General features: G+C 42.1%; 3 protein-coding genes across 11 annotated transcripts in view; 2 read left to right on the top strand and 1 right to left on the bottom strand.

The window, feature by feature from the left end:
* ARHGEF4 (Rho guanine nucleotide exchange factor 4) overlaps positions 1-12626 on the top strand; it is a 155228-nt gene that overhangs the window by 1186 nt on the left and 141416 nt on the right. The window contains exon 2 of the mRNA XM_083443440.1: positions 2406-2441. Coding sequence (XP_083299566.1) covers positions 2406-2441 — 36 coding nt within the window. The remainder of the gene's footprint in view (positions 1-2405; positions 2442-12626) is intronic.
* Positions 1-12626, bottom strand: part of GPR148 (G protein-coupled receptor 148) — a 97534-nt gene that overhangs the window by 55422 nt on the left and 29486 nt on the right. The window contains exon 3 of one of the 9 annotated variants that reach the window (XR_014512047.1): positions 11271-11902. The exons of the other annotated variants lie outside the window; for them this stretch is intronic. The gene's annotated coding sequence lies outside the window, so the exon portion shown is untranslated. Of the gene's footprint in view, positions 1-11270; positions 11903-12626 lie in introns of those variants that run through there. 9 annotated transcript variants of the gene reach the window in all.
* KLHL6 (kelch like family member 6) overlaps positions 1-12626 on the top strand; it is an 88304-nt gene that overhangs the window by 62162 nt on the left and 13516 nt on the right. The gene's annotated exons all lie outside the window — the stretch shown is intronic.

Here is a 12626-nt window from a genome sequence, read left to right as displayed (position 1 = left end):
AAGTCTTAATAGCTCTGATGTTACCTCTAAGAAAATAACCTCTAAAATCTGTAGCAACAGAGGAATATTTAAATAGTTAAAGGAAAGAAAGAGGTGCGTTAACGTGTTATTAAAAGTCTCCTCTGGGACATTCTGATATTTGTGTTTTAGGGAAAACCTCAAAACACTGAAATTCAGTAGATATGGAAATAATAACTCACAGCTGCATAAAACTGTATATAGCATAATATCTGAACTTCCGAACTTCCATCCTTTCCCTTTTAACTTCCTTGCAAAAAAAGAATGGGGATGAATTCAAGATAAGGGGGGAAGCTAGTTCTTCCGGATACTTGCAGTGTTTGTTAGTCCTTTGAAATGTGGTAACACCAACACCATACATTTAAAACACATCCATACCACTTTAACAGTCATCACTTCCCCCAAAGAATGCTGGGAACTGTAGTTTGCACCTCACAGAACTACAATTCCCAGGACTCTTAAAATAACATGTTCTCAGGATTCCTTGGGGAAGCCACGTGCTTTAAATGTAAGTGCTTTAAATGCAGCCACTGATCCTACAATGTGGCCACATCCTTATGCACTGTGCCCCATGAACAGGATAAACCCATAAAAGAAGAGAAAGTCCACGGTGTATGATAATGACATTCTGTGACCATCCAAGTGTCAGAAAATGACAGATGACAGTATTTCTCCAATTTAATGAAAAAATACTGTCTTCCTAAGTGTGCTAAATCTTCAGGGTCCTCATGCATCCCCAGTCACTTAAAATTTCATTGGAAAGATTACCACCCGGCTCCTACATCTCCACCCCACACTTTCTCCCAGCTTGTGTCCAGCTCCTGCGCCTGACCCATGGCACCATCCCTCCCTGGCTTCTTCTGTCCTGCTCTCTTTCTGTGGCACTTCTTCAGCCTGAGGCACTGTCCACAGAGTATGTCACACGACCATGGAGTGCAGGGGAGAGGAGCAGCAGGACAGACGGCACCAAGGTTAGAAGGCAAAGCAGGACAAATGGAGCGGGAGGCTTAGAAAGTGTGCTGTACTCGACAGTGGTGAAGCTACCTGCTCTGGCACCGGGAGCAGCGTACGTCCAGGGGCATGGCTAGTGTGCGTCCCGGGGGGCGTGGCACACCACCCGCAGGGTGTGGTGAGCGCTGAGCGTCCCGGATGGCACCCAGCGTGGACTGTGCCCCCGCCCCCACCATGTCCACCAGGGTACTCGATGGATGCTTCCACAGCTATCAGAAATCCAGACTCCTAGGGAGATAGCCCTCACTGTGTAAAGGCCTATTTCCAATAAGATAAGCTTTATATACAGGGTGAGTATTTTAATACATATGTACCCTGTGGAACATATGTACTTTGTATGCATGGGGCCTCTTTTCAAGGACTCACCCTGTACACTGGGTGCTTTCAGATGAGGGTTTATTGTGGGTTTGGTGCTCCCCATGTATGCAGGTTTTTTGCAGCATCCACACAAAGTAATCTGTATCAAAATGGAAGCCGGAAAGGCATTTTTGGGCCTTCTATATCTATATCCTGATTTTCCCTTTCTTGGAAAAACCCAAGAAGTTTTTTTTAACAAAACAGAAGAAACTGTTGCCAGTGACCCATCTGTGAAAACAGGGTGACCCATTTGCAGTAGTAAGCCCTTTTCCAGAAGCATCCTGAGCTTTAGCTGTGTATTGGGCCTGGGACAGCTCACTTCGTAGAGCATGAGACTCGTCATCTCAGAATGGTGGGTTCAAGCCCCACATTGGGCAAAAGATTTCTGCATTGCAGGGGGACTAGCTGATTCTCATAGTCCCTGCCAACTCTTCAGTTCTACAGTTCTGTGATTCTATAGACCTGTTTCCAATAAGATTAGCAAAATATTTTGTAGCCTCTTTAGGAAGGGGTGGGGGGCATAGCTTAACCTAATTTAGTATTAGGGAGTGTTATTAACCTATAGTCTAAGTACAACATAACTTCTATTTTATCTCTCTCCCACCCCCTAATTTCCTCCTACCCTATAAGATAAAGCCTAAGTGAGAAGCAAACCCTTGCAACGTGACTGCAGGCATGTATAGCTATGAAGACTATACTGTCTAATTATGCCTAACACAATGAACTTGCATGAAGGGCCTTTGTTTACAGTCTCCATCATCAGACTAGAATGAACAGAGCCATTGAAGAAAAGAAATGCAAAACCAGCTGCCTTTCGCAGCCTTCTGTTGTTCTCTTTTGGCAAAGAAACAGAGCCAAATTTATCCCAGGGGTGATTCCACTGAAGTCATCAGAAGGGAAAGTGCACCATGGATGAATTGGGTGGGTGTTTGTAGATGTTTGCTTTACTGCTAGTTTCCTACCTCCCCCTTCCCCTTCCCAGGCCACCCTAACTTTTGCTATTTGTCTTTCCTTTGCAGAGAGCTTTGGAGAAAAGATGCCCAGCCTCTCAAAAGGTAGGATTTCGTATCAATTATAAAATGCCACCAGATGCTTCTTCATTAACAAACTCCCAACCCATTCTTGTGGACAACTAACAAAAAGTTTCATCTGAACAGTCTTAGGGCAAATGAGCTTAATTTAAAACAATTCTGGGTTTGTACATGCACTAAATAAGAAATTTAGATTTTCTTTTTATTGAAACAGTGAAGTATATATTATAGTATAGACAATACATAAAGAAGATTCTGTAATTACCAGTTCATTCCTATTATATAGTTTACACTTACACACACACACACACACACACACACAGCCACTGGTGTAGAAACAAAGCTATTGTGCAACCTAATATTTCACAAGAAGAACATTCCGTAAGATTTCCAAATTACAAAGATGTCAACCACATATCTTAATTCCAACTTCTTGGGTTATGTTTCTACTGAAATTTGACATCAATAACAAAAACAATGTCAATTTAAAATATGTGAACAGATAGATATATTAACATGGAATGTCTCTATCACTGTTGCAGCTGAGCTTCCCTCCATTCCTGCATAACGTTGGCTCTAAACATCCCTCCCCAATTAAAACAACAACAACAAGCTATTTGGACTTTACATCCTTTTCCTCCCTTGTCTTCACACAAAGCAGTTGGCAAGAGTGCCGACCTCCCCAGAGCAGATTCTTGCCAGAATGGACTAATCAATATTCAAAGGAGTAGGCTGCTCATTATGCAGCCATTGATTATCTCTGTAAGTTGCTCACTGTGCATTTTTCATTCTTCACTCTTTTCCTCCCTAACCACACGCCTAACTGCGCATGTACGCACACAGGCGACCCTCCCCACAAGGCCTCCGTTTTGTGTCCAGCAGGAATACAAAACTGACAGACACCCCCCCCCAACAATCCATTCAACACTCACCCATTGAGGTCAGGGAATGGTATGGAAAAGGAGGGGTGGAGGGGGAGTAAACACATCCTGAATGCAAAATACTCACCCTCACCTTCCACACAGAAAAAATTAAATAAAAAGCAGGGGGAAACCTAGCCCCCCTAATTCTAACAGTAAAGGTCAGTGTAGCTGATGGAACAGTGTTCTGGAAAATGAGGAATGAAGAGATAATGGAATACGGGGCGCACCTTATCTACTGCAGCTGTTTTGAAATGCCACTGGGGCTTGGATCAAAGCAATCCATTTGCAGCCTGCTTTGTGCTTCATCCAGCTTCTGCTTCATTTGGGTTGCTATTGAAAGAAATGTAGTGGAGGCAGGCAGAATAATTGGCTCCTCGTCCTAGTGGTGCCTCCTTAAATTAAAGAGAAGGGAACAAGTGTGCTTTGGAATGATGAGTTGGTAGAAGGACAAACCAGGAGACAAAGCCACACTGTAGATTTAAGGCATGTGGCTTCCACCAAAGAATCCTTGGATCTGTAGTTTGTTCAGGGTTCTGGGAACTGTAGCTTTGTGTTGAGGGGTAAACTACAGTTCCCAAGAGTCTTTTGTGCTTTAAACGTATGCTGCATATTGTTGTCCCCTGAAGTCTCATTCCATTAATTTTGATGACAAAGTGTTGCAATCCTTTGGCTTTCTTTCCAGCTCAATGTCAAATGACACAAATGCAACTTTCTGAGCCGTTGTTTTTTTTAAAACTTCCAGAATTATACATTTAAATCACAATCAGTTCACACTGTGTCTTGATCTCAATTCATATGTTAATTTAGTGCTGTGGGAGCTTCCATGCAGTCAAGCTCAATGGATTAAAAGATGTGACTTTCTCTGAATGTCCGACTTAGAAGATTTCACTTTTGATTTGGGAGGACAAGTTTTTAATGATGACCATGGAAGAAGACAGTCAAAATACATTCAGAATTTTTCAATTTATGGTTGCATTCAAACTATTGTGTGAGTTCTTTGTTTCAGACGTTGCACTGAGAGAATGGAATATCAACCTTTGACAGAACAGATTTACTGAAGCCTATTCTGAGATAATAAATTGCTGATAGCTGTACCTCTTGTTAACTACTGGAGATTGGAGCCCCACTAAACATTAGAAACTGTCCTTTACTAACAAATGCCTTTCAAACAACATGCTTCAACTATGTTAGAACATATATAACATAGTTACTTTTCATGCCACTGTCAAGGTGCTGTTTGCAAGTCAAAAGGGCAAGGGAAGAGGATGCTGATGGGTTTTTGTTTGTTAAATCCAGCTCATTCAATATGCCCTTTCCTTGCAAGTGTTCTGCTTCTGTGCTCCTGCTTTCATTGTTTAGCAGCACTGCAGGCTTCTAAGAAGGATTGGTCAGCATTTTGCACAGTGGCCTGGCACCAGAACCTGGAAAATAAAATGCTCTGAACTAAGCTGCTTAAAGTGCTCTGCTCATTCAATAGCAGCAAGCAGATTTATTGTCCATCTAGATACTTTTTTATTGTGTAACAAATTAAAAACAATAAAAATCCACGTTTAAAAAACCCATTCATTTTTTACTATTTCTATAGCAAACAGTACATGCTGTCAGACACCAGAGGGGCCACATTCTGTAATTCCAAATTACATGGAAACAGAGCTTTATTTAAGATGGGTTGAATCGTAGAGTTGGAAGGGGCCACAAGGGTCATCTAGACCAACCACCTACAATGCAGGAATCTCTTGCCCATTGTGGGGCTTGAACCCACAACCCTAAGATTAAGAGTCTCATGCTCTACCAACTGAGCTATCCCAGCAGGTTGCTTTGGAACCTTCTTAGTTCTCTCTTGGTAAAAACAGCCAAAGGCCACTCTTTGCTTGAACTTTACTAAAACCTGCTGTTCCAATTCCCCAAAGTTTTTCAGAATGATTTATGCCTATCCAAAAAGGAAGGGAAATATTTGTTTGCGTTTGTGTGCCTTGTTACTTTCATGGTTTTCACCACGCAGAACAAAATAAGTTTACTGCTCTGCATCCAGTTTTAACTGGTGCCAATTGTGGCAGTTTACTTTCTTTTCCAGCATCCAGGATAAGTTATGTTATCCAGTGGACACACTCACGCTCATTATTAAAACAAACTCTGTTCTGCATATTTAGCAACATGATTCCTCTGGTAAAAATATGAACAGATTGCCCTCTGGTGGCCAATAAACGCACACCTCATCAGAAGAAACATTCTTGGCTCTGAAGCAGCAGGCTGACTTGTTTTTGGAGGAGACACCATGTGAAATGCCTAATGTTCTTGAATACTGTGCAGATTTGCTTATTTTATACCAGCAGCCTCAAATTTGGCATTGCTTGGAAGTCCTAAGAAACCAAAGATCAGCGCAGTTTTGAAATCAGTGGGTAAAATCAGTGCAATTTTGAAATGTTTGCTATCTTGATTCAAAGTGTAGTCCAATTGTATACAAGTGTAGATGACAATCAGTTATGAGAATTTTAATAGAATTTATTTTGCGTGCTTAGTGTGGTATTCAACTAATTTTGTTCAGAGTTAACCTACTGAAATTAATGGACACAACTTAGTTATGTTTATTAATTTTTCTGCACCTACCATGCATAAAACAAAGTTGAATACCACCAATACCACCCTTAGATTATATTTTAAGATAACGAAAAGTTACCTCCCAAGTACAAAGAATGTTATGTTTCAAGCACAACTGGTTCATCCAGTATCGTTACTAATTTCAGTAGTCAAGATTGTCATTGCATCTAAAATGATTTATTTTCATTATGTAAACATTTCCTATTTCATCAGCAAGCTGGATAAATACGAACAAGTATGTACACAAACATAGGCTTAACTCCTGTATTCTTTGCTGAAATACAAAGAGCACTGCCTAAAACGTTGGATTTCAGTGGCCTGTGACATGTACTGTCAAATCTGTCTTTTGCTTACCCTTGACTAGTAGAGATTGGAATGCATAAAACAGAGAGCCATAGATCTTTCCAGATATTTTAAACAAGTGTTTTACTAAGGATTCATCCTGATTTGTTTGCACAAAAATTAGGGGGAGGCTATATGACATCAACTCTTTATTCAACGTTTAGTCAGATTTGTTTATGGTGAGATAAAAGTCACAGCAACATGCAATTGTTGTTCCACATCCCCACTGCTATCTCCATGTGCACCTGAAGATCAGGTGTGGATGAGGAAGGACCCTCGTGTCATCAGGCTGAAGGCCCAAAGAGATCTAGAATCAAGAGGCACTTCCAGACTATCATTATTTTTAGGTGGGACTGAATCAACTACTGGCAAATTCAAGTTGTGCTATTTTTGCTCTTGCACATCAAACCCACTTCCCTCCAAAACTGTGTGGGTGGGAAAAAGGAAAAGGATGGAGAACTATACCAGATGTTATGGATAATGCTTGATGTTTTACCTTCCTACAAATGAATCAGAATGAATGTTCAATAAATTGCCAAAGTCGTCTGACCTCCCAGAAAACTTCGTGCATGCAAATCAGGATGAATGCTCATTATACAGGTCATCTGGCAGTGACCTAGCTGTACTTATTGGGCTGGATCCAAACTTTGTCTTCTGAAAATGGGAAAGTTGCTTCTATCAGTGGAAGGTTTTTGATCCAGTAGAGAGATTCCATTGGCGGTAGAGAACAAGGTGACTTTTGCCAATTTCTGCCTGCCCCTGCAGACCCCAATGCCACCTTCCATGCTGTTCAGGGGAGTCTCTCAACCCGCCGGATGAGATTTTTGGAGGGCACAAGGAACTTGAGGGGAAAGAGGGATTCTGCAAAAGTTGCCTCCCTCCTCCCACTGGTAGGAGTGAAATATGGATCCAAGCCATTGTGTGTTAATTCATAGCTCTTTCAGTAAAAGCGTGTCTCTTAGGCCCTTTTTATTTCTAAAAAAAATCTTTGACCTTTAGGTTCTCTTATTTGGTCTTTTGGTTTTAATAGTCATTGCCTTTTTATTTCTAATTCCCTCAATTGTTAACCTTTCATCTTGTCTCCTTGCTCTTTCCTTATGGTTGTTTGCTCACTCCCTTATGTTAAATATTTCAAAGACACAAGGTCATATTTACCCTCTAATCTTTTCTTACCCCATCCCTTCTGGTTTGTTTGCTTGTCCACCAAGAATGTTGCTATTTCTCTTTCTTCTCAAGCTAGAGAATTTGCGGCTATTTTTGAGCATCCTCTTCCTTTTTCTTCTTGGGTTTCACCATGAGCTAAGGCTGTGTACATATTTAAAACTCAACTAAGCCGTTCTTTTTCAAAGTGGAAATGCATCAAAATGCATTTATTTGTTTGTTTATTAAATTCAAATACTGCCCCTCATCATAAGATCTCAGGGCGGTTCACAGAATAAATCATTATTTTGTTTAAAAACAACAGCTGACAGATACAGGGTAGATATGGATTGTGACCAATGTTGTGTGTAAACCCTTTCCTAAACTAGTGGTGGGACTGCTCTTGGTGCACGATAAAGAGGAGTGTGTGTACACAGGCAAAGTCTTGTTGCTTTCAGTTATCTACCATTGCCAGAATCCTAGGCTTCTTCAAGCGGTAACCACGTGTACAGGGCAAATATGTTAAAAGGGGGGCTCAGGCCTATGCATTTAGCTCAAGCCGGCCCATTTGTCCATGGCTCTCGTGGGTTTCAGGCAGGGAGCAGTCTCAGTCCCGCCTGGCAATGCCAGGGATAGAACCTGGGGCTTTCTGCATGCAGAACAGAAGCTATGGCCCTTCCGTCAGAGGAAATTCCCCACTTCAGCAACAGAACGTGAGAACAGCCATAAGGAGTTGTATGTTGACCTAGGTGGGTCTAGAGGTATTGGCTTGCAGTCACATTCTACTCATGTCTCCCTTCTATGGTAGTCAATGCCCCCAGTGTCATGACTCACTCATGTCTCCCTTCTATGGTAGTCAATGCCCCCAGTGTCATGACTCACTGGCCTGCAGAGGGGTTCCGAACTGCACAAAGTCCCTACAGGTGAGCAGGTGATATCATGCAAAAAACCCACCCCACCCTCTAATGCTATTTCACACTAGCTGAATCCACACTCTCTGGTTGAATGTACAGTGGTACCTCGGGTTAAGAACTTAATTCGTTCTGGAGGTCCGTTCTTAACCTGAAACTGTTCTTAACCTGAGGCACCACTTTAGCTAATGGGGCTTTCAGCTCCCGCTGCTGCCGCCGCGCAATTTCTATTCTCATCCTGAAGCAAAGTTCTTAACTCGAGGTACAATTTCTGGGTTAGAGGAGTCTGTAACCTGAAGTGTCTGTAACCTGAAGCATCTGTAACCCGAGGTACCACTGTACTAGGAAATGAAGAGGGTTGTTTTTCTCCCCTTCTCCCCTCTTCTGCTCAGAACGAAACAAGATATTCAAGGGTTACCATGTGACACCAGATGCCTAGGGCATCTCATCCTCAAGCCTTGTTGATTTAAGAGCATATCACTGAATGTGAGTGGGGTGTGTGTGTGAAATATCTCCCACCCCCCCAAAAAAAAAAAGAATTTTGGCATTGGCTATCTTTTATGAGTGAGACTTAGAAAGAAAACATGTCTAAAATATTTGAGAGTGAGTTGGTTCAAATACGTACTTGCAGATAAAGCACTGCCAGAACAGACCCTTTTAACTCACAGTAGCCAATGCCTGGTCTGTTAAAAACTAACTTGAAACAAAGCAATGAATGGTGAGCAGAAAGTGCAGTTACAGTTGCCCGGCAATAGACAGTAGATGGCACAGATCCAGTGAAAGGGCGCAACCTGACATTTCTCCACCACTTTGGGCTGGCTAACAATATAAAGCAATGCTTGGGATTATCCCTGAATAGACCTGAAAGTTAATAGGCAAATGTAGGGGCACGGTATAACAATAATCTTCAGCCTCTGCATCAGTGCCATTAAAGAAAACGAAGGAAAATGCCAAAGACCCTAGTGTGGGTGTATATAGCAAATGCATGTTTTTCCATAGCCAACTGAAGATTTTGGCATTTTGTGATCAGAATATGAGCTGGCGGCTGGCACTTTCCCTAGGCACTGCTTGGCAATGTTGAAGTGCCCAGCCTCCCTGGAAAGAAGGTTTTTTGTTGGAAACCTTTCATTACCAAGGATTAGCTGTTTGGTAAACTTGGGTCTCCCATAATAGTCTGACGGGAAGTTCCATCTAATGAAAAGCTCATTGAAGAGCTGCTGGGAATGACTAGCTTGTGTCTAACTTGTTGTTAGGATTTCAGTACGGCGCTTCCCTCCCACTGCCCATTGCTCAAGAGGACAGAAACATGTTACGCAGTTCTATTAAGAATATTATTGAGAGGTTGACAACAAAGTCCAAAGATTCCACAGAGGATGGGCACTGGAGAAAGATAAGGGTTATGACTGGCAGTGCCAAGGCTGGGCTGTGGGCAGAATTCTGAGGTGAGCCAAGAGTGGGGATGGACGGGAAATTAATTCAGTTCACATTTAAATTCATTTCAGTTCCCATGAAATCAACACTTTCTGAAAGACTACAAGAACCAAAACACAGTCATCCTTTGAAATCTGAACTTCTCCGAATTTTGCTAGGCAGTTCAGTCAAATAATGTGTACAGAAATGCATATACTTGGGGAAAGCATCTTTAAGAAGACACATATTTGTTAAACTAGTTTGGGAGTGTAGGTCCACAGCAGAAAACAGACCAAACAAATTCCTTCCCAATGCCTGGTCAGAAGCACAGGAGACGTATCAAGAAGTAAACTGGTAGTCAGGGCCAAAGAGCAGGTGAGGGCTGAAGGACAAACCAGGTAATGGGGTTGGGGAGCAAGACAAATGTCAGGACTGAAGAGCAAGGCAGGAGTGGAGGACAAGCTAGGAGACAGCAGGACCAAAGAATGACCAAGAATGAAAGAAAGAACAGATCAGAGCTCAGGCGCAAACAGGGTTCACATTGAATAGCAAAGTCACAGTTGGGCCAAAAAGCAAGTTTGAAGGCTTCTGTAGCTCTCTGGAAGTCTTGCAGATCAGCTGCTTGCAGATCAGTGCCTGCAAACAGCTGATAATCAGGACTTCAAAGTGCAGCACATGGATCTCTACAAGTGTTGATGATCAGTCGACTGGTGGTGCTGTAGAGGGTGGTGCACAGTGCATGGGGTGAAAATAGGTCACACAACATCACTGTGCTGTCAAATGATTGGCAGGTGGTTGGCCCCGACCATCTGCCTAACATGGAGATAAAGATCTGGTTAGCTGACCAGATCCAGTTCCCCACCCCTGCTCTGGGGGAGGGGATGTCTCAAAAAACTGGGACTGACCATCTTTCAGAATTAATAATGTACAGTGGTACCTCGGGTTAAGTGCTTAATTTGTTCTGGAGGTCCGTTCTTAACCTGAAACTGTTCTTAACCTGAAGCACCACTTTAGCTAATGGGGCCTCCTGCTGCTGTTGCGCTGCCGGAGCACGATTTCTGTTCTCATCCTGAAGCAAAGTTCTTAACCTGAAACACTATTTCTGGGTTAGCGGAGTCTGTAACCTGAAGTGTATGTAACCTGAAGCGTATGTAACCTGAGGTACCACTGTAACGTATTTCTTTGGGGGCTGGAATTTGTGACAAATCACTATTCCACTTTCCTATCTTTTAGTTTTTCATTGCCTATTTCAAATAATCTTTAAAAATATATATTTTCAGGATCAGACAGTGCAAACAAACAGATTCACAAGTGAAATATTCATATTATCTTTTCCAGCCAGTAGATCCTTTCCTCGCATGCATCTGCAAAGCTAAGGAACTACCCTTTAGTACAGGATAAACATTTGAGTCTCTGCTCCTCCCACTAAAACGAGAAACTGTTTTTCATTCTTGGCTTGGAGTTTCAGTTAAAATGTCCTGGTTTTGATTAGAAAGAGAAGTTCTTTTTGGAGTGCGAGTACTGATTTAATAGAAAGTGAATATTTGTGAAGTGGAATATATACATGTGAAAGGGGACAATCTCTTTGTGCACAAACGAAAGGTCATTCTGTGTCCCTCTCTGGAATGGCAAATGGTTCCTACCCTCCCATTCATTATGCCCTTTCAGAATCATTTTCTGTGCCAGAGAGAAGGTTCCCAGAAGTTTTCCTTCCATGAGCTCTTTATTCAGCATTTTACCCACTGAAATTCACATGAGGCTACCCCTACATTTCAGTTTTATGATTTTTGTTTTCTTACAACCTCAGCCTTGTTCCGCCTTATAATTCATGTTTCAAACTGTGACGATCGCTCTGCACAAGCTAATTCATACTCCTTTGGGGTTGCTGTTTTCAAGCACTCTGTTTCAGACAAGAGCTGGCCTCTGATTTATCTGTGAAATAAGATAATGGCTGCTTAATGATTCTCTGCTTGGTGGTGTTCCCTTGGAAACATGAAGTCTCAAGCCTTTCAGAACCTTTTGAGAGCGATTTTTGTCATAGTTGGCAGCTGGCCCTTCTTTTCCTTACACTTGAGAAAGCTCGCTCCCAAGTCCTCCTCTGACTGGTCCCACAAGACTCTTATGGAAAAGGTGTGGGCATTCGTTAGAGCATTTCTGTCCTCTGAAAGAAGCAGATAGAGAGATGTGGAATATTTAAAGCTACACATTCATAGATCATTATGTGGCAGTATTTGGTTTGCAATGCTGATCCGTGAACACTGACGGAGGGAAACCCATGCAAAGAGAGAAGGTGAGCCATAGGGATCCACACATTTCACAACAATCCTATGGCACTATGTGAATGAAAATAAGAACTTTTGCATGTAGAAGGCCCTGAGTTCATTCCCCAGCTTGCGCACTTTTTATTTATTTATAAAAAAAGGATTAGACACCAGGTGATTGAAATACTTCAGCCAAAGATTCTACACAGCTGCTGCTGGCTGCCAGTCAATGTAGATCAGAGCTTCCCAAACTGTGTTTCAAGTACCAACAGTGGTTTATGAGCTTCATTCAGGTGGTCTACAACAGCTGAAAAATTGGTCCTCAAAAATTCCACAGCATCAAACACAGGGCAATACAGTTGCTACAATGGGCACAAAAGTCAGCAATTTTCAAGTGGTCCATGTTTGGGAACTATTGGAGTAGACAAAAATGTTTCGAAACTATTGGAGTAGAGAGATTGAAGATTGACAGGGCTGAGCCCTGGAACTTATCTCCTTGTAACTGTGCAAAAGAAGCTGACATTTTTCACTCTTTAGACAACCTCTGCCAGTCTCTAGTCACTTTGGCAGAATCTTAAATGCCATCTTGTTTGAATGAATGGCACAATCGGTTAAAGATACAGG

The sequence above is a fragment of the Podarcis tiliguerta genome (assembly GCF_965153285.1).
Source record: "Podarcis tiliguerta genome assembly, chromosome: 5".
In the NCBI taxonomy this organism is placed as follows: domain Eukaryota; kingdom Metazoa; phylum Chordata; class Lepidosauria; order Squamata; family Lacertidae; genus Podarcis; species Podarcis tiliguerta.
Note: the sequence above shows the minus strand (reverse complement) of the source record. Positions and strands in the feature narration are given on the sequence as shown.